Source organism: Stegodyphus dumicola, chromosome 7 (assembly GCF_044657685.1).
Source record: "Stegodyphus dumicola isolate Sdum_Otavi_A_Nest chromosome 7, ASM4465768v1".
In the NCBI taxonomy this organism is placed as follows: domain Eukaryota; kingdom Metazoa; phylum Arthropoda; class Arachnida; order Araneae; family Eresidae; genus Stegodyphus; species Stegodyphus dumicola.
In genome coordinates, this window is record NC_140774.1 from 26,978,967 (window position 1) to 26,998,846 (window position 19,880).

Below are 19,880 nucleotides of genomic sequence, written 5' to 3' on the forward strand. Positions count from 1 at the left end.
TTAAAATCATCCTTATTTAGGTATTATATAATGAATATTAGTAAAACGGAAAACACCTTTACAATGGGACGCCTTTACTATGGACAGAATGGTTATTTATAATAATTATAAATGTGCATTTTAGAGTGTTGTAAGCATTTCGATAGAAAGATCTGAGCCATTATTTTATTAGTAATTTATTGCATAAAATTAATAATATATGCTGAAACAGAAAAAAGAACGAAAAAGTTAATTATTAAATGCACATAATAATAAATGCAGTTAACCTTTTCTATTATTTAGAAATATATAGACTTATTTTTCACTTTTTTGGTAGACTAGACAATGCAATTTCATTTTTATCACGATTTATTCATTTCTTTTTTTGATGAGTCATTAATTTTCATAATTTTTGCTTCCTTTTTTATGATTTACCCGAGTTTTATCTGAAAAGAAATTAAGTTTGCCTATTACGAAATGACAGAAAGATTATTATCACAAAACATCAGAAGAAATCAAAATTTCTACGGGATATGAAAAAAAAAAAAAAAAAAAAAAATGTGTGAGATAACAGGCGAGATAAATAAGGTCATAGGATTTAAGGATTATTTTTATCATCATCAATACACAATGTAACTGTACGTAGTTTGGGATACGGAAATATTATTATATCCTCCATTAAAAATAAATGCTTAAAGTGCAAAAATAAATTAAACATATAATTTTTAATCTTCTGTTTCGCATTGGTCCCTGTTATAAGAATAATATAAACAAAAACGTTAGACACTCTTTTTGTTTCGAAATATATTTTCACTTTTTTAAAAAGTTGATTTAATTTACATACGATCAAATGAGCTCATTCTTTGATTTAAACTGCTGAAAAGTACAGGTAAATAATTAATACTATTTTCTGTTAATTATAATTTAAGTTATTCCTCTTTCATGTGCTTTTTTAACTGCTGTCGGATTAACCGCGATTGCGGGTTAACCGTGTTTGATATTATTGCTGGTAATCAGAAGTCTATTGAAATGTTTCTACGACTAACGGTTGAGAAAACAAAAGCAGTAGACGGACTTTCTTGCGCCTGGTGTGTATATAATCTCAAATGATTTTACAGAAAAACAAATTCTTGTGTTACAATAAATCATAACAAACAATTGTATATATAAATACAAAAAAAAATATATGCAGCTACTCATATAAGAAGAAAGATAGAGAGAGAAAGAGAAATACTAAAATGCACAAGTAAAAACTAAATTTTACCATCTTTCCGGATTGAATTTTTCAGGTTCAGGAAAAAATTCTGGATCGTAATGCATGGCGTATATAGGAATAGCTACCCTCTTATCTTTTTCAATGGTTATTCCTGTATTCCCTAGTTTATAATCTGCTGCAGCTGTTCTCTCTGTCCTGTAAGATTTCAATTTGCTTATTAAACATCCTATATTTCTCAAAATTAAATCATGATTCCTCTAAACTAATTAAATTTTAAAAAAATACAGGGTCTTTCAGCACAACGGTTACCAATTTTCAGGAGAAATAGAGTACACTTAGACGGTGGAAAATCACCCAGCAATTGCATGGTCGGAAACACATTCCTGGAGCGCTAGTGACACAAAACATAAGAAGGGAAGGACACGCACAGGGTGAGAAAACATACTTATTATGCTTAGTACAGCTAAAATGTATGAGCCGGCATCATTGGGGACCATTTCGTCGCGGCGTACTTGTTGCCCCAACGCCTGATAAGTGCAACCTATCTCATCTTGCTTCATCAAGTATTGTCGCAGCTATTGGACAACGCATAAGTATCCGTTGCGATGCGTTCTGCCGTACGGTTTCAGCACAATCAGGCTCCTCACATTACAGCCTTAATCTGTGTCTTCACCTGAATGCAATCCTCGACACTGGGTCGGCAGAGGTGGTCCGAGTCTCCGGACTAGCAAGATCTCCGAACCTCACTTGCATTGACTACTTCCTCTGGGAGTACGTCAAGACATTGGTGTACGAAGTCCCGCTAACAGTGCCGAGGAACTTGTTGCACGCATCGTGGCAGCTGCTGGGGAAGTACAGGACACAGCCCGTAACTTCCAGAACATCAGATCTTCCATGCGCCGGAGATGTGAGGCCTACATCATGGTCCCGGGTCATAATTTCGAACACCTTGATGACGATCGTTGTCTGTTTTTGTTCTGATTTCTTCGTTTCTGCTGTACTGAGAATAATAATCATACTTTGTCCGCCTGTTCGTGTCCTTCCTTTCTTGTGTTTTGTGTCGCGACTACCGCGCCAGCTAAGCGTTTCCGACCATATGTGGGAACTAATATCAGCTTAATGTAATGTAGACTATATTCCGACCATGTAGTGACCATTTCTACGAGATTTTCCATCTTCTAAGGTGTTCTATCTGTCCTGACAGTTTGTAACCGCTATGCTAAAACGCACACTAAGAAAATATTATTGAATTGGATTATTTGATATTACGTTGAAACACTTTTAGGACTATCCGCCTAAGCGAAGGGATATCTTCATGGACTTAAAAAAATTCATTGTGCAAATATTCAAGTGCAAATATTTTTCATTTCTAATTAATGAAAATAATATTACGCTTTGGTCACATGCCAATAATGAAGCTTGTCGGCTTTTTCTAGAATACAAGTTTTATAATATTCTGCAAATATAAACTTCAAGAATCTTTATACTGATCAATACTTTTGATAAAAGTCTGCATAGAAATGCTCGTCACATAATCTCTTACTATGAGAACATAAATACAAGTATGGGGTTGTCTGAAAAAATAGATTTCGTATTTCATATAAAATTAATTTTTTTTTTAAATTAAAAAAAAAATATGAATATTTGCGTCATTTAAAACAATTTTGTAAGTTGAAGTATTTGTCTATGACCATCGTTGAGAAAATAAAAGGTCGAGTAAGAACTTTTGTGGATACGATGTATCTTAGCTTTTCGTTCAGTCTCATATTCTTAGGATAGATTCAATTCCGTTTACAAAATCGATTTTACAGCATTACGAAAGTCCGAACTTGTCGGATTGTATTTCGTTAATTTTTAACCCATCCCGTATTTACGTACTACATATGAAGTTAAATTCAAAGTGATCAAAAAATTGTTTTATTATGTTATATAAAAAGTCACTTACACTATTAAGATAGGATACATTCTTAGTGTTTCAGACACAACAGAGTCCAAATACTTCATTTCTCGTGTAATATCATGATCCATCTTACCCTGTAAAGAAATCAATACTATTTATGCAATAAACATGTATCAGCAAAATGTCTTAACAAAATGTTTCTTAAAACTTTAGAGCTACCATATTTTGATTAATTTAGCAAGGAAACATTTTTTATCACTTTCATGCCTGTATATTAAGCGAAAATCTCAATTACCAATCAAGACAAAGTTAATTATTCGCTACAAAAAATTCTAATATGTTTTATAAATAAAAACATAAGACCATTCCAAAAGTAATATCGCACTTATAAATCGAATTGTGAACTCGCAAGCAAATAAAGCACTTGCATTACTCCTTAATTACATTTTTCGTATCGGCGGTATCGATATGAGAAATCATAAATTAAGGAATAGTTAATCCAATTAAGCTGATGCTAACACTACCAAAGTCCATCACTTTTTTTCTCATCTTTTTTATATCAGTTCTGTAGCAGGCTCTCCTTGATATTCAAATACTGTTCCATATAATTTTAACTTCATAAGTTTCTTACGAATGTTTTAGTAAAGTTCTAAATATATATTAATATAGGGGAAAGTGCTCTATTTATACGGTGAATATGACAGCGGCTCCCAGCCTAAACCGCTGAAATTCGACTGGGTAGCTCATGTTATGCATTTCTTAACGGGATCATCGTTATGAACGTATCTGCAGCAATCCCGATGAACCTCAAAGATCATTCTGGTTCGTCATATATTTTATCACCTTTTGTTTTCATACCTGCCTTTAATTCTATTTGAAGAAGCAAGATCACAATGAGATGTTGATACTCTCTCTCTCAAGCCATTAACGTCATATAACGAAGTCACAACCCAAATAAACTGCTCAAAACAATAAAAGGATATTGTAAGTTTTATATAAAATAAAGATATAAGCGAATTTTTTTTTTTTTTTTTTTTTTTCCGAAAATGGAAGAAGAGAATCACAAATGCAAATTTTTCTGATTTTCAAACTGTGGAGTATGTTAATTTTGAGTTCGACGTCAAAAACGTCGCTTCAGAGGCAGCGAATGAAATTTGACTTTCAACTGAATAAAAGACAATGAAGACAAGGATGATTGGCATTCAGTGACTGCTTTGTTTCGATTAGTACGATGTCTCAGCGAAGTCATTTTACCGATTCAGAAGCTTGGATAGTTGTTGGTAGGTTAGAAGGGGGCCAAACTCAAGCCGAAGTTGCGCAAGCCATTGGAGTGTCACAAAGTGTGATTTCCAGAATCTGGAACCGTTTTTTGGAAACTGGAAATGCAGGCCGAAGACGAAGGCAAGGTCGTAGACGAGCAACAACGCCCAATGAAGATCGTTATTTAGTGTTAACGGCTCGGAGACACCGAAATATGAATGCTACTCTTCTCCAACAACACCTTCGCTCGGCTACTGGCACCACGGTTTCAACTCAGACTTTTCGAAACCGGCTCCATGGTGTAGGTCTGTATGCTCGCCGACCGATGGTATGTGTTAGACTAACATCAAGATATCGTCGCGACCGCAGGGAGTGGGCAACAGAGCATGTGAACTGGAGGAGAAATGAATGGAGCAATGTTCTTTTTTCTGACGAGTCCCGTTTTTCTGTTCATCCTGATAATAGGCGTATTTTCATCTGGAGGGACCGTGGCAGTAGGAATAACCCTGCGTTCGTGCACGAAAGTGTCAGATTTGGCGGTGGGGAAGTGTTGGTGTATGGTGGCATCTCCACTGACGGGTGCACAGACCTCTACATCATTCGAGATGGACCTCTGACTGGTCGCCGATATAGGGATGTGATCCTCAGACCTATTGTGGTCCCTTATGATGCAGCAATCGGAGATGACTTCCTTTTAATGGACGATAATTACAGCCCACATCGTGCTAACCTGGTGGAGGATTTCCTTTTCGAGCAAGGAGTCGTACGAATGGAATGGCCAGCGTGTTCTCCAGACATGAATCCAATAGAGCACGTTTGGGACGCTCTAGAAAGACGCGTTGCTGGCCGCCAACCAGCCTTACAAACTCTCCAAGAACTGGAAAGAGCTCTTCTGGAAGAGTGGGACAGAATACTCCAACTTGAGATTAATAGCCTCATTGACTCCATGCCTCAAAGTTGTTCAACTTTGCTGGCCGTCCGTGGAAACCACACCCCCTACTGCAAATGATTTCCTTTGAAGAAAACATCTTTTCTTATTCTTTTTTTCTCATATGCACAAATTGTGTTTCTTTCCCTTTTGTACACAAATGCGCAATAAAATGCATTTTTTTTTCTGCCAAACATGTGTAATTTATTCTCATATAACCTCTTACGTCTGTCGACCATGTGTCAATCAGCTAAAAAGTTTCGCAGCCACAAGATCCACCTAAAACCTCAATATCCTTTAATTGTTTTGAGCAGTGTATTTTCCATGAAGCCTTTCGATGAAAACTGTCCTTCTTGGAAAGGAGGGTTCTTGTAGCTTCGTAGGCAGAATGGATCCGGAAATACGCGTATTCCGGATCTCAGTGTTTCAGACAGAACACAGACTAGTTTATATACCTCCAAATATAAGTATGTTTTCGGAGCTATGCTGCCTGCTTAGGGTAAGGTGCTGTTCACAGCATAATACTTGGTTCACTTCTTCAAAGACAGCAGTCCATGCTAGTTTCAATCGGCGGATCTTATTAGTATTTTCGTATCGACGCTTTTGAGGCTTAGAACGCTTTTCGTGGGTTTCTTATGACCTTATAAATATTGCTAAATTTAATAGACATCTATATCTTTTTGTGGGCTTCCATGGTAACTGAGTAACTGGTATCTGAATTGTTATTTTCTTAAACGTGACTCATTTCGAGCTCACCTTTTGAGCAAGAGTAGTGAGAATTTGAATTTTGAATTTACCGCCATTGTTCCCTTTAAGCTAGTTTTCTCCCAGCTATTATGAATTAGGGCTACTCCTGGAGAAATGGAAAATATCTTGTCTTTCTAAATGCATCAATACATAATAATAATTTGGGTGAAAAACCAAAGAGAATAATTTTAAGTCAGTAAAACCTACTGATTGAAACATTCTTTAAATAAAAAATTGAATTATATGCATTTTATGGCCCCCCCTCCCTGAAAAAATTTATCATTCTGAGAGTTTAATTTGGGAATTTTATGATTTTATGAATGTGTGTTCAAATTAATGGAACAAACTGTATATTATTTAAATACCAACCAGTAACTAGATGTATGCAAATTACTGTAATATTCTTCGAAACCAAATAATGCTTAAATGATTACATAATGCATTATGTTTGAAATAACAAGTTATTTGCTACTTATAGGCCGATCTTCGTTGAATTTTCTCAAATTAGTCTAACGATTCAATCTTATAAGTATGTAAAAAGATAAAACTGCGTAATTAAATGATCATATGCATAGATACATTGGTTCATGGCTGTACATGGTTTAGAATTCTTTAATTCTAAAAGATTTAATCACAATCATATTTCCTCTTAATTTCTGGAGAAAGAAACTAATTTTTTTTAACTTTTCGAATTATGAAACTTTACTCACATGTTTCTCAAAGGCATCATCCACTTCTCGAATGAGCTTTTCTTGACAGTCCGGGTTTGAAGCAAGACTGTGGGCCATGAATGTAAGCGTCGATGCTGTCGTTTCGTAGCCGACAAAGAAAAACAACACACACTGTGCTATGACCTCGTCTTGTGATAATTCTGAAACATGGTATCTTCAGATACTTCAGGTTGCATTATAAATGAAGAAATGTTTCGCAATTTCATAAACAAATAGAGGGAAAAAAACTATTACGTTAAATTAACTTTTTTTTAGAAAATGATCTTTTACGGCTTTATTTGAAATTCAAATTATATCAAATTCAGATTATCTTTCGTTATTTATTTCTTTCATTTTCTCATTCTCTTCATTCGATACTACATGTTTCGGACCACCAGTGACCGAGAGAGGTATAAGATTGCTGTGACTGTAATTTGACACCGTTTCGAAGTTTGATAAATAGATTACTACATGGGCGTTTTCGTAGCTTAAATAAAAATAGAAGCATCTGTTTATTAAGGACAGATATCTTCATTTATTTTATATATCTCAAAACTTTTAAATTCTTTATTAATATTTAGTTGCAAAATTTTTGTTTTAAGGGAAAATAGTATTTTATTTTGCCATGTTGTCGTTTAATATTTAATATTTTGCAACAACAACGGAATATCGCATATTGCAGAATTCTTTAAAGTTCCATAAATTTCATAGGTGACGGTCTTTCTCAAATGGATTTAAGTCCGGTGACTAAGAAGGTTACAGCAGGATACCAACCCTGTTTCATTCGAACCATCAGCTTTGTTGGATGTTTAGAATAATTATTTCGTTGATAGCGCCATTACAATGGCACGTCCTCTTCTGCTAAGGTAACATTTTGTTCTTTAAGATATCCACATCATGATATCATGATATCATTTACATGAAAAATTGGTCCTGTGCCATTGGCCATTGTATGTAGGTTCATTCTTTAAGATATCCACATCATGATATCATTTACATGAAAAATTGGTCTTGTGCCATTGGCCATTGTGTATAAGTTCACTATAGCATATTTTAATTAAAAATGCTTGAAAATGAACGAATGCTTTAAACAGTCCAATTATGGAATAGTTCTTTAAAACAGAATTCATTAAAAAAGTATTACACTCTCTCGTCTCAAAAATATTACCCTATTTAAATGTTTATTTCAGGAATTCCCGGAGAATCTTAATTATATTATATCAATACCTAGTACAATTAAATTACTTTCGGAACTTAAATCAACATCAACAGAAAACCGTGCCACACTAGAAAGAAACAAAAGCAAATAAGAAACACTAGAAAGAAACAAAGACATTCAATACAAATATCTGCTGCACACGTACAAGATTATGCAAATAACTGAATTCTCAAGAAGTCATACAGAAGATAAGCATATGGAAGAGAAGCGACCAAATAATGTACGAAGCCATTAATTCACCATCGTCATTGCTACAATATGCGAATTTTCCTGTTGCTTCTTTTTAACCTCGTGAAAAAAAAAAAAAAAAAAAAGACAAGGTTATTAATGCTTTTAAAACGTCTTCAAAAAAGAACTCCGTACCACTGCTTGGTTCTTGCGCCGTACTGCAGAGGAACTGTTGAACTACTGTTGCGCCGCACTGCAGGTTAGTGACAGAACATGCACGGATTACGTGCAGCATGTTTATTGACACTGGATTACGTGCAGCCCTGTTGGAGGTGCGGCAGCAAGCAGAGAGACATCAGAGTGCACTAATCAACGCATAGAGTCGCACCAAATCTGACCCGAGGTCTACAACTGAAGACATTTTGAGAAATATATGGAACGCCTTGACTGAACTAGCCGAAGCTTTAGTATCCAGTCAAAGCTTTTTATGAAGGCTTTCATTAACAGCTAGTGATTGCGCCGTGAACGTTTGCAGTAATATTGTAGCAGAGTAGTGTGGAATGTCAAATGAATTACTGTAGCCTGTAGCTAGCTTATTCTGTATTACAAATGGTAATCGGAATATGAGGAGTAGAAGCGACGTGGCCACCAGTGGATGCCTTTATTATTACCGAACAACAGATGGCCCGTCAATGTGGAATAACAGTTTTGAGTATCATTAGTGATAACAGTCATTCATCTCAAAAATGAATGAAGTCCTGTGTGGTGGTCTCCTGTACATGTGATACCACTACTTAGATGGTGTGCTCCACCACCTGGCTACACACTACTCGACTCATCTTGAATAGTAAGATCTTCAAGTGTTTCTTTGGCAATCCGATTCTTTGATCTCTCATCCATCTAGTATTTGTGGGATATGATTGGACGTTAGTTTAATACAGTCCCTCATCCATGAAAGTGAACTATGGGGTGATAACAAGAAATCGTGTGCATGATCCGCATGATACGATTCGAACATTCATTGTTTCGATGTAACAAAGTGTTCGAGAATGTATTGACCGAAATAGCGCTGAAAAGTCTTGATGCTCTGCGTCTCTTATCCCATTTATGATCGCTATCTCATCGTTGAACATCTCTGAAAAAATAAATTATCTGTTAAAGACTTCATTAGAAACTTATGCACAAAACTTAAGCTGCCTCCAGTGATTCTTTCATGGTGTGGCATTTTCTGTGTAGAGTGTTATTAGTCTGACTGAGATGATTCTAATGTCTGGTGAAATAAAGCTGGCAATTTCAGGCCTATGTGGTACATGATAGATTTAAGTTTGCAAGTTGATTACTTTTTTTATTGTTCATCTTGCAGTTTGTGAAATTTGTATTTTTATCTTTTCGTTTTGAGCAAATAGCAAGATTCAGTTACCAAAATAGTTCAGTTATTTTAGCGGTTCTTTTTCTAAAAACCTTTCGTCTAAATATTCGTCCATAATTGGGCTTTCGTCTAAAGTTAAATTTCATGATGTGGATAACTTGCTGTAAAGACGGTAAGAGAAATAAAATTAAGAGGACTAAACCTTAAGATTTTCTTTTCTTAAAAAACCTTGGGAGTAATACATCTTGTATCACCACTTATTAGTATTTTACTCTATAATTTCTCCAACACAATAAATATTCGTTAATATTAAGAGGTCATACCCATGCCCGACAGTTCAAAAACAAATCCAAAAAATTCAAACTCAAAGATTCTTTCCAAAAGAAATAAAGATATTAAGTTAGCTTCAGTTAGTTAGCGTGAAAAGAAATATTTTGCATAACTTTCTCAAGGTAGAAGATATCATACGTATAGTTAGCAGTCAGCCTAAGAGGGGGTAATGACTTTGTGGAAGACGTTTTAGCGGAAACTAGCTCATTTTCATGTTACAAATGGGGGAAAAACTACGAAAACTCCCATACAGCCAGACCATTTGCCGGAATTTGAAATTGCATCGAACTACCAGTGTTCAGCAATCTCACCTCTCAGCAACTCGTCAGCCACATGATTTACTATAAGAAGTTACTAATTAGCATAGATTTTGCTGCATACCGTTAGAATACAGATGTAAAATCAGAAATGTCAACGCAACAACATTTCAGAAATTTTAAAAAAGTCCACATAGATTCCATGTTCTTTTCAACAAAATATTCGTTTTCATAAATTTTCAACTATAATTCTTTTTAAATAAGGATTTCTGGTTTTGAGGATGCTATGCGATTGTTCCCATTCTCAGTCTTTGAATTCCCAAAAAGTTGCAAATAACGTTTATACACGGTAAGAAATGACTGTTACTTAAATCACTGATTTTCGACTAGTACAATAGTAGTAAACAAATAACTTTCGTATGTTACAAAAGAACATCGAATATAGCGTTCACACAACAACTATTTTTCTCCACGTGGTGGTGGATGGTGAAATGGTGGATTATTTTTTGTTTTTATACTTACAGACTTTTAAAGCTTCCTTCCACACTCTTCCTAGCATTCTCTCTATTGTCACTAGTGATGTCTTAACCGTTTTACCATTTTTGATTGGTGTGCTAAAAAAAAGGAATATTCTTTGTTTCTGTTACTTCTTGAAATAATATTTTAGGATTGTAATTCCAAGCCGGAGCCCCAAATAAAAAGTGGTCTGGCATCTTATTTTATTATTTAACTATTATTAACTATTTATCATTCATAGAATAATTTATTAATTTTATTTATCTATTTACATTTTCGAGTTCAAATTTAATTATTAATTAGTTTATTGATCACTTTTATTTATTTATTTTTGTTCTTCTTTCTCGATGGACTTCCATACGGCTTCTAATTTTAGAAATTAAGCCCTGGCAGTAAGAACAAGAACGAGTTAAAATATTATGGCATTATGGCAGTAAGTGATTTAAAGGTTTGGATGTCGATACATTAGGAGTTTAATTTTGTACTGGATATTTGTTTTGTTAAAATCGATTAGGTGTTTAGCTTCTATTAAAAATTTGTTTTGTTAAAATTTGAACTTCAGCGAAAAGGCCATATGTTTCATACAACACATCATTGTATAAATTTGTTCTGTAATTTTAGTTGTAAACCATTAAAAGTGACTTAATAAGTTTTACATAAATTTTAATTTGACTTGTATTTTGTACTGATAGTTGACGATGACTCGCCAACATGTTAAGATAACTTTCATTTCAAGTTAAATTAATAGTACGGGATTATAACTAATATACTACGAAGAATATTACATCGAAATAAAATTACATTAATTGGTGTGATGTTATTGCATAAAATATTATTGAAATTACAGCATCAGAAAGGAAAGCGGAATTGAAATCACTGGACATAAATTTTTGGCAAACCTCACTGCTCATATTAAATGACATCTGCAATTAATTTTACAAATTATAAATAGATATGCAAATTAGCCCATGAAAAGTAGCTCACTTATACTACCAGTGGCACAATCTTTGAAGGAGGCCATAGACTTTTGCTCTCAGTGTGCGGATCACCCGGTGACTTGGTGTCCGTGTCGCCAACTAAAGCAATGTGATATTCCAATTTAAGTTTGCCTTCCTGTTCAATTTCTGTGCATATAGGGAAAAAAAAAAAAGATAGTGTCTAATAATAGTATCGTTGGAGGCAAGCTATGTTTCCGTAGATCCCCTGTATAACCATTAGCATGTGAATCATACTTTAATGCATAAAATATAAATTGATACCATTTTCAGATTTTAATGATAGTTAACAATAGATATTTATATAGTTGTTTTAAATCTTAGAAAGGTTTAGAAGAGGTATTTTAATAAAATACTTTACTTGTATATTTCATCGGTATGGATATTTCCTTGTTCGTCACACTTCCAAATTGATCTGTTTCGTCCTCATTCGCATCGATCGGTTTGAAACCTCCATTTACTGATTTATCAGGTTCTTGAATCTCTTCGTCCGCAGCGTCCAACAAAAGTTGCAGGAAATCATTATGTCTCTATGTGCATAAAAACAAATATATATCCAGTTTTTATTTCAGGTCATTTGAGATACAGACATGCTGCAAGATTTAAAATAGTCGCACATGTCAGTGAATCTACAGCTCTAATTAATAAAGAAAAATTTCCTCTTAAAATAATATAGAGATGCAGAAATGCCTCAGAGAAAAGAAAAGGAAATTTCGAGAGGGTTTTTCATTAACTTAACTGAGTGTTTTCAAATTTTTCCTGAAAGAGAAATATCATTAAAAGAAATTACACACAATCTGAGAATTTTCACAATTAAACATCTCGGTATTTATGTATGATCCTGTCGACTGGGGAAAGTAGGCGGAATCCTCCAAAGTTGCAAGAATCGTTCCTGCGGAATTCTGAGCAGCACTTCTATTTGCAACTCTTACAATAAAAAATTCGTCAGTGTCTCCCTTTTTACAATCCACTAAGTAAAGAAATCGCGAAAGTATTTTACCCACTTCTTTTTTGCACTTCGTAAAAAAGGCTTTTGTCGTTTTTTACTATTTTGTTGACCCCTCAAACTTTACCGGAAACTCTATTCAGAATACCATCGCGTACCTATGAGTGAAAATACCATCGCGTGCCTATGAGTACACTACGTTACTGCTTTGTTGGCCATATCCAGCTGTTCTTTTCCCCATTCCGCAGATGTTTATTCTATCGACCAGCTGTTAATGAACCTGAATGCAATCACAAATGTGGTTCTACAGTCCTTGAACTCGTTTATCTTTTCAAAATGCAAGGGAAATTAAATAAAATATTTTTTATTAATACAAAATGCAAAACTTCGCTGTAAGTTATATGAAACAATTAATCAAAAATAGGAAACCAAGTATTTTATCACGAGGAATTTCGTGGGCTTGCTCTGATATCAGACAAGCTTAGATTAGTCGCAACACAATAACGACAACAACAGAGATCTATGAAAATAATTCTTTACCATGGTCTATTCGAAGTCTAAATGTACGTAATGCTAGGCGATTGATAAAACATGGGAAAACCACTACATTGGTTTTCCAGAGTACGAAATTAATAAAACGATAATAAGTTATATAAAAAGAGCTGCTGATAGTTTTTGGTTATTTTTGTAAAACTCTGAATATAGTTAGTAACGACTATAAATATCTCAAACTTTAAATACTGTTCGGTGAGCAAGTCTTTCATGAAAGACGGCCAGTAAATATTCGGAAATGTATGGTGCAGTTTATAGTTATACTGCGCCTTTTTATAAAACCATCAAAGGGTTCGGTTTAGTTTGGTTTATTTGATGATGGCAAAGCATGCGAGGGCTATCTCCCTAAGGAGAACTAAATTCTGGGTCCAGGAAGTCAGGCGGCGTGTCTTCCAAGTGAAAATTACTGAAAACTCTGAAGAAGGTCATGATTTTAATGGTTAAAAATTAAAATCTCAAAACTAAGCCGACAGAAGTAGTCATTTAAACTCACCTACATTTAACTTTGCACCTAAATACTAGGGCTGCTTTCATGAAAGCTCTTTCAATGGAGTTGGCTCATATTCACGTTACACTTAGGAAAAGCCATGAAAACCAACCATGTAGTCAGCCCATTCAGCTGGGATGGAAGCCGGGTCAAACTTTTTATTATATTCAAGCGGTTTTAACTACTTGCTCATTATATAATGAATTCTTTTCTTTCTTACCATCGCGTGCCTTCGTGGTGTAACTGGAAGCACGTCCGGCTAGCGTCGGAAGGTCCGGAGTGCCTTGCTTATTTTTCACGGGTCTTGCTCTGTTAAAAATCCAAATGGTTACAACAGCAGACGGTGGGGCGCTCTAAAACACTGGACAGACTATATGAGACGAGAGAGAAAAACGTATACTGGGGAGTGCAAAAAAGTTCTCTTTTATCCTTGGAATTTGCAATTACAGTGTAGATTGGGAGTAAAGGAAAAGAGCTATGAGATGGGACATTTAAAGTAAATTTATATAAAATGTTTATTATAATGCAGAATATTTCACTCTAAAAATAATTCACTCTAAACCTTTATGTGCTATTTGAAGCGTTAAGATAAAATTTTTTGCTTTTGGGAAACGACTGCCAGCAATAATTTTAAAATATTGTTTCGAAATTCTACTTACATGACCTTTTTGCCTTCTTTCTTTAATCACTTGCAAGCTTACGGTTCGGAAGAAAGTTGATCGAAGTCCCAAGATATTTACTAGCCAGATTGGTAATATCACTAAATTTAACAAATAAAGAAGAAACATATTTCATTTTCTGTATCAAATCTGTAAAAAATCTAGAATCTCTGTATATCTGTAAAAAATCTGAAATCTTTAATTTTTTAGTAAAATAATGAAATTTAATAATTTATGTATTTCGGAAGCACAGTGTTCACTATTAGTACTTCCGTACTAGGTCTGAGACATTTTATAAATTTCTGGCATTCTAGTACTGCTATCAGCCTATGGGAAGGGATGACTTCGTGGAGGACATTTTAAGGAATACTGGCTTGTTGTCAGTATTAGCGATCTTAACCTCTCGATCACTGGTGGGCCAGGTAAGTGTAGGGGTTTAGACAACTTTTTTTATTCAACTGAAAAACCTAAAGCTGTTAAGATATTCTGTCTTTAGTAGCTCCATGACCACTGCGTGATATAAAATTCTCGTTAAATTTACATACTTCTGGACAAACTGTGCAGAAAAGGAAGAGTAGAAGTTAATAAATATAATGCTATCGCTAAATTAAGAACTAGGTTATTAAATTTAAACCCGTATAAAATATTATATCATTTATAATGTAACAGTAAATATATTTGAATTACACATCTGTTCATTGCAATCTCATAAGTACTTACAGAAGAGCAAAAATCTTATGGCAGAGAATTCTTTAAAAACTTTTCTTGCGTTCTTTACGAAGCAGTTATTAGGATCATTGTGGGAATCTATCTTCGTAGCAAACGCAGCACTAGCGATCACATCCATAGTGAAAGCTCCAAATAACCTGCGAATAAATACAAGAGAAAGGTAACAATAGTTTACAATTTCCCTTCACATGCAATTAATTGCTACACAGACTGATTCTTTACAGATTAGTTTGTCCAAAGTGTTCAATACTTTACTGTTACAAAGTAAAGTGTTACTACTGACGTGAAAGCGACAGCACGAGTGTCAACAGATGCTCGGCTGGACAGGCTGAGGTAATACTTAGGATCGAAAATTCTACTAAGTAATTTTTAAGAAGCAATTTTTTCAACTGAATGTCAATCTTCAGGAAAAATATATATAAACACGGAATCACATATTTCCCCCATAAGGTGTGAAAAATATGGAGTGCTAACAGATTCAACTGAAATGCTGTTGTAATCTTTTTAACTAACATTATTTAACATTATTTATTACTAAACATTCAAGTAATACAGTCCGTGATCAATTAATGAAAAATGGAGATATAAACCTCTGCGATGTATCGGCACCCCTTATTTTAACAGACTGAATACGCTTGCTCTAGTTTCCGCATTTGATTCTTTGTTGAAAACAAATAAAGATGACCCCCTTTTTTTCCAAGTGTCTCATTATTGGAGATAAGAAATGTTCTCTTTCCCCTTGAATGGCGGGCACTTTTTTGTCTCTTTTTTCCTGACATTGGCCACTCCTAAGTGGCCGGAAGTGGTAGCCATTTTATTGTGGAGGCACCTAACAGGCGGCCAACCTTACCTCCTGTGAAAAGGACGGACAGTTACAAGCATACCTTCTCCGGGATTCGAACCCGGGCCCTTCAGTATCGCAGTCGGTACCCCCTAAACACTATACCATGTAGGTGGCAAGACATGAGAAGTGGATACTATGCAATAATGTTACAAGGTCATTGGTAAGCCAAAAGAAGCTCCTTTAGTACCATCGAAAGAGAAGAGTGCATCCTAAAAAGGTAATGCTTCGTGTAGGATGGGACTACGAAGGAATCGCATATTATGAAATCTTTTCAGCAAATCAGGCAATTCAGAAAAATATTATTTTTAAATAGCAGTTTTGAAAGCAGAGATCGAAGCTAGGCGCTTAGAACTAATCAGCTGTCCAGGTCTCGTCCATCGTAACAGGGCTCGGCCCCGTATTTGGATAAATGTCAAAGACCTATTTTGTAAAAAATTGGGATAATTTGTGCCTCTCCTCATTTTCACCAGACTTTATCTCTCAGATTTTTGTCACTTCAAAATCCTTCGAACAGCCTAGAATTCCATTCTTTGGAGACTGTCAAACAGCACCTTCATAATGTCTTTATGAATAAAGCTAATAATCTTTTTAAAAAAGGAGCTCTCCAGCTGGCAAAGAAATGGCAAAAAGTTATATAACTATATAGTGCTTATATGATTCAATGAAATGTTCTTGGACTGCATCTTTTGTATTTATCATATAAAAACAGCAGAACGTTTTGAAAAAATGATCCATAAACAAATGTATAGAGTTATAAACGTTTCATTTAGTATTGCCTTTTACCTTTTGAATCTGACGTATTAAATCTTTTACGGCACTACAGAAAATATAATTATTCAGGTAAATAAGTCTTCGCAGTTTTGATACATTAGATACTGAAGTCTTAAAATTGCTGTTTCATTTTTGCATCCGGGCAGATGTGAAGGTTAGCAGACGTTTTTTGCCTATGTTCTGTCAACTAAATTCTATGTTTCAAACACGGAAAAGATTTTCATCGTATCTATGTCTATTGTTTTTCGATCTGATTTTCGAATAAAGGCGAAAAAATGTAAAATCTTGTAACGTTTTACCATATATTCTGTATTCATCATGTATCAAGCCATAGTTTGTTATTATTTTTGTGTCTTTAGTGTGGAGATGGCCTCAGCCTTGGTCCTGGGAGTTCAAAAGATCGTCGATCAAAGTGATAGAGATCGCCGATCGAAAGAATGCCAGTTACTTCAGATGAAGTTATGCTGATTGTTACAAGATGTCATATAATATGTAATTAATTGCAATTTAATAATATGTAATATGCATTATTATCCCTTAAGCAGGTAGCCCTAATATGTCCTGCCATTATCAAATAACCAACTTTTCAGTTTAATTGACGTATTTAAGTGCAGAGCACAGGTTCAGGAAAGATCGAAAGAAAGATTCAAAATTTAATATATTTTTCTTTCCATTTTTGCATTCAACACTTATGAAAACTTACAATGATTTTTCTTGTTAATAATGAATATTAGTAATTTTCAAATGGTCTCTATTTTCTAAGTTTAAAATCCGAAATTTCTTTTCTAACATTTTCTATTCCCCATAACACAAGACATCCTCAGGATATCCTATTTAAGTCGCAATGTCCCGGGAAGCAGTTAGGATATCCTGAGGATGTTGATTCTCAGATATCCTGAGGACTTCTTAAGTCAACATCCTGAGGATATCCTATTCAAGTCTCAATGTCCCGGGATATATTAAGTTCTCCTCAGGATGTTGATTTTCAGATATCCTGAGGACTTCGTAAATCAACATCTTAAGAATGTCCTGTTCAAGTCGTAATGTCCCGGGATATATGAAGATCTCCTGAGGATAGTGTTTCTCAGATATCTTCAGTACTTACTTTTTATGGAAGCTCATATCTGAAAATATTAAGGTAAAGTAACCTTGTACCACACGCAAGTCATGATATACGAATCGAAATCTTACTCTATGGATTACCTATTCTGCATATGAAAATTTAATTGTTATGCTTACACTGGTTTTCGTCTTGTATATGTTGGCTGTAAGTATTAAGTAATAATATTTTCAAATTTTTGTTGTTGTTTCACAGTGCCTATTGATCAGAGTACTTTCTTACAAATTATAGGCACGTGTTTTCATCCGTTTTAAGTTTCATATTGAAAGTGTGTTTACGATTAAATTCTAATATATTCTACATACAAAATATATTCTACATAATATATTTTGTAAACATTATTTTAGATACTTTTCTAATATCTTTGAACACAAATATTATTTACGTTACAGGTTAGCTCAGAAAATCCTTCACGAAGACATTTATCCTATGAACAGATGGGCATGATGTACATCCATGCCTTATCTGGCATTCGAACTTGAGCTCTTCTGTACGGCAATCAGTCACTAATCACTTACTCGTCTCTGAGGCACTAATCAGAAATATCAAGTTATAAAAGTATTCTATTAAATTCATCGATAGTTCTTAGCATAGAAATAACTATACTTTGAAACTGCAAAGGAAAAAAATACTTTTTGATCTGTTACACTATTATACTAGTAATGAATGATGTTTAGTGCTGTGCAGTAATAAGTAAAAATAATTTATTTTTTTTTAAGAAACGAAATTTTAGTTTACAGACGCAGTTAAAAACTAGTCTGTACGAGGTTTAACTTGCTTTAATTTGAATTTATAAACAGAATAATAATTTTACTGGGCTAAAAAATTCATTGCAGTTTCTTCGTTCATTTTCTGGTAAGTTCTTTAATAATGAGAATTAGTCTTCCAAAGCGACTGAGGTAAGAAGTAACTTATTTTTTACCTCTCTGTAATAGGAAAATGAGGTTTAAGAATGGGAAAAATTAACATTATGTTCTTACTCTCCTCAAACCTCACTTTGCTACCTCTTTAACCATACAAATATTCGGTCTTTGCTAAACAAAGTGCGAAAAAAATATATCCAGCGCTCTGGAGTCGTATACGTTATGCCGGCAATGTTACATGACTACTCATAATTTAACAATAATTACTGCTTTATTAATTTATTTGTAACATCCAGAAAATGCAGTAAACACGTTTCTTCAAGGTATATAACACAAAGTTAAATGTTGTCATGAAAACTCAAAATTAGATAACGGATTAAATAGATATTCAAATATTAAAATGATTTAATTTTTAAATTAAACGCGTTCTTTAAACTCAGCATTTATTACTTTATTTTATACTATAAATAACAATAGAAGTTGAAAATCTTAAATCTTTGTTTCCATCATTAGCATTGTACGTTAAACTGCTTCTCAAATTTTCTTTGCTTTTTGAGAAACCGAGCTCCGCTCAGAATGTAACACCTCTGAGAACTTTTTCTGCAGCCGATGCCCCAAGAAGATTTCTCTTTTCTTAACGTGGCAGATTTATGTGTCAGACCTTCTCTTCTTTGTATCCCCTTACAAGGAAAGCATCCCTTCACGACAAAGGACGCAGAATGCCTCCAACGGTTTTAATTGCTCCGTAATACTAGTGATATCCTTGAAGAACCCCACAAAGTGGAAAGTACACTTACTTACTTTCTGATTTCCAGAATTCAGCTATTCTGCTAAACGTTAATAGCCGTCGTTCCAAATTCTGTTTCAGTTACGAACTGACTTGCTGACGCTTGCAAGCATTACATTGAGAGAGTGTGAAAAGTAAGTTTCAAAATTTTTCCTTTATTCTACAAAAATGATCAGAAGTAAAAAAAATTATCTCAGATATCTAAAAGACGGATTTACAGCAGAATAAATCAACGTATATTATTGGATTCGTCAGAAGATGAAGTAGCATTTAATTATGAAAAAAGCCTGTATCGAATTTTCGCGTTAGCAAATATTCTTTAAATTCCATTTCAAACTGTGACTCGAAATATGAACTTTTATGTCTCAAGAAGAACTGACTGATGACGATTACCAAAACGATTATCCCATTTTAAGGAATACTCCAAATATAGGACTATTAAATATTCCGTTAGACTTTATGCCCCTTGTGTGCTTAGGAGTAGTACAAAAAATGATTACTATTAGGATAGGCGGAGGCACCTTACAA

The 19,880-nt window shown here is 34.3% G+C and overlaps 1 protein-coding gene across 1 annotated transcript in view; it reads right to left on the reverse strand.

The window, feature by feature from the left end:
• LOC146996137 (cytochrome P450 3A21-like) overlaps window positions 1–19,880 on the reverse strand; it is a 57,611-nt gene that overhangs the window by 4,547 nt on the left and 33,184 nt on the right. The window contains exons 7-12 of the mRNA XM_085820004.1: window positions 14,959–15,104; window positions 14,239–14,339; window positions 11,956–12,124; window positions 6,741–6,901; window positions 3,141–3,229; window positions 1,244–1,390 (exon numbers count right to left, since the gene is read on the reverse strand). Coding sequence (XP_085676130.1) covers window positions 1,244–1,390; window positions 3,141–3,229; window positions 6,741–6,901; window positions 11,956–12,124; window positions 14,239–14,339; window positions 14,959–15,104 — 813 coding nt within the window. The remainder of the gene's footprint in view (window positions 1–1,243; window positions 1,391–3,140; window positions 3,230–6,740; window positions 6,902–11,955; window positions 12,125–14,238; window positions 14,340–14,958; window positions 15,105–19,880) is intronic.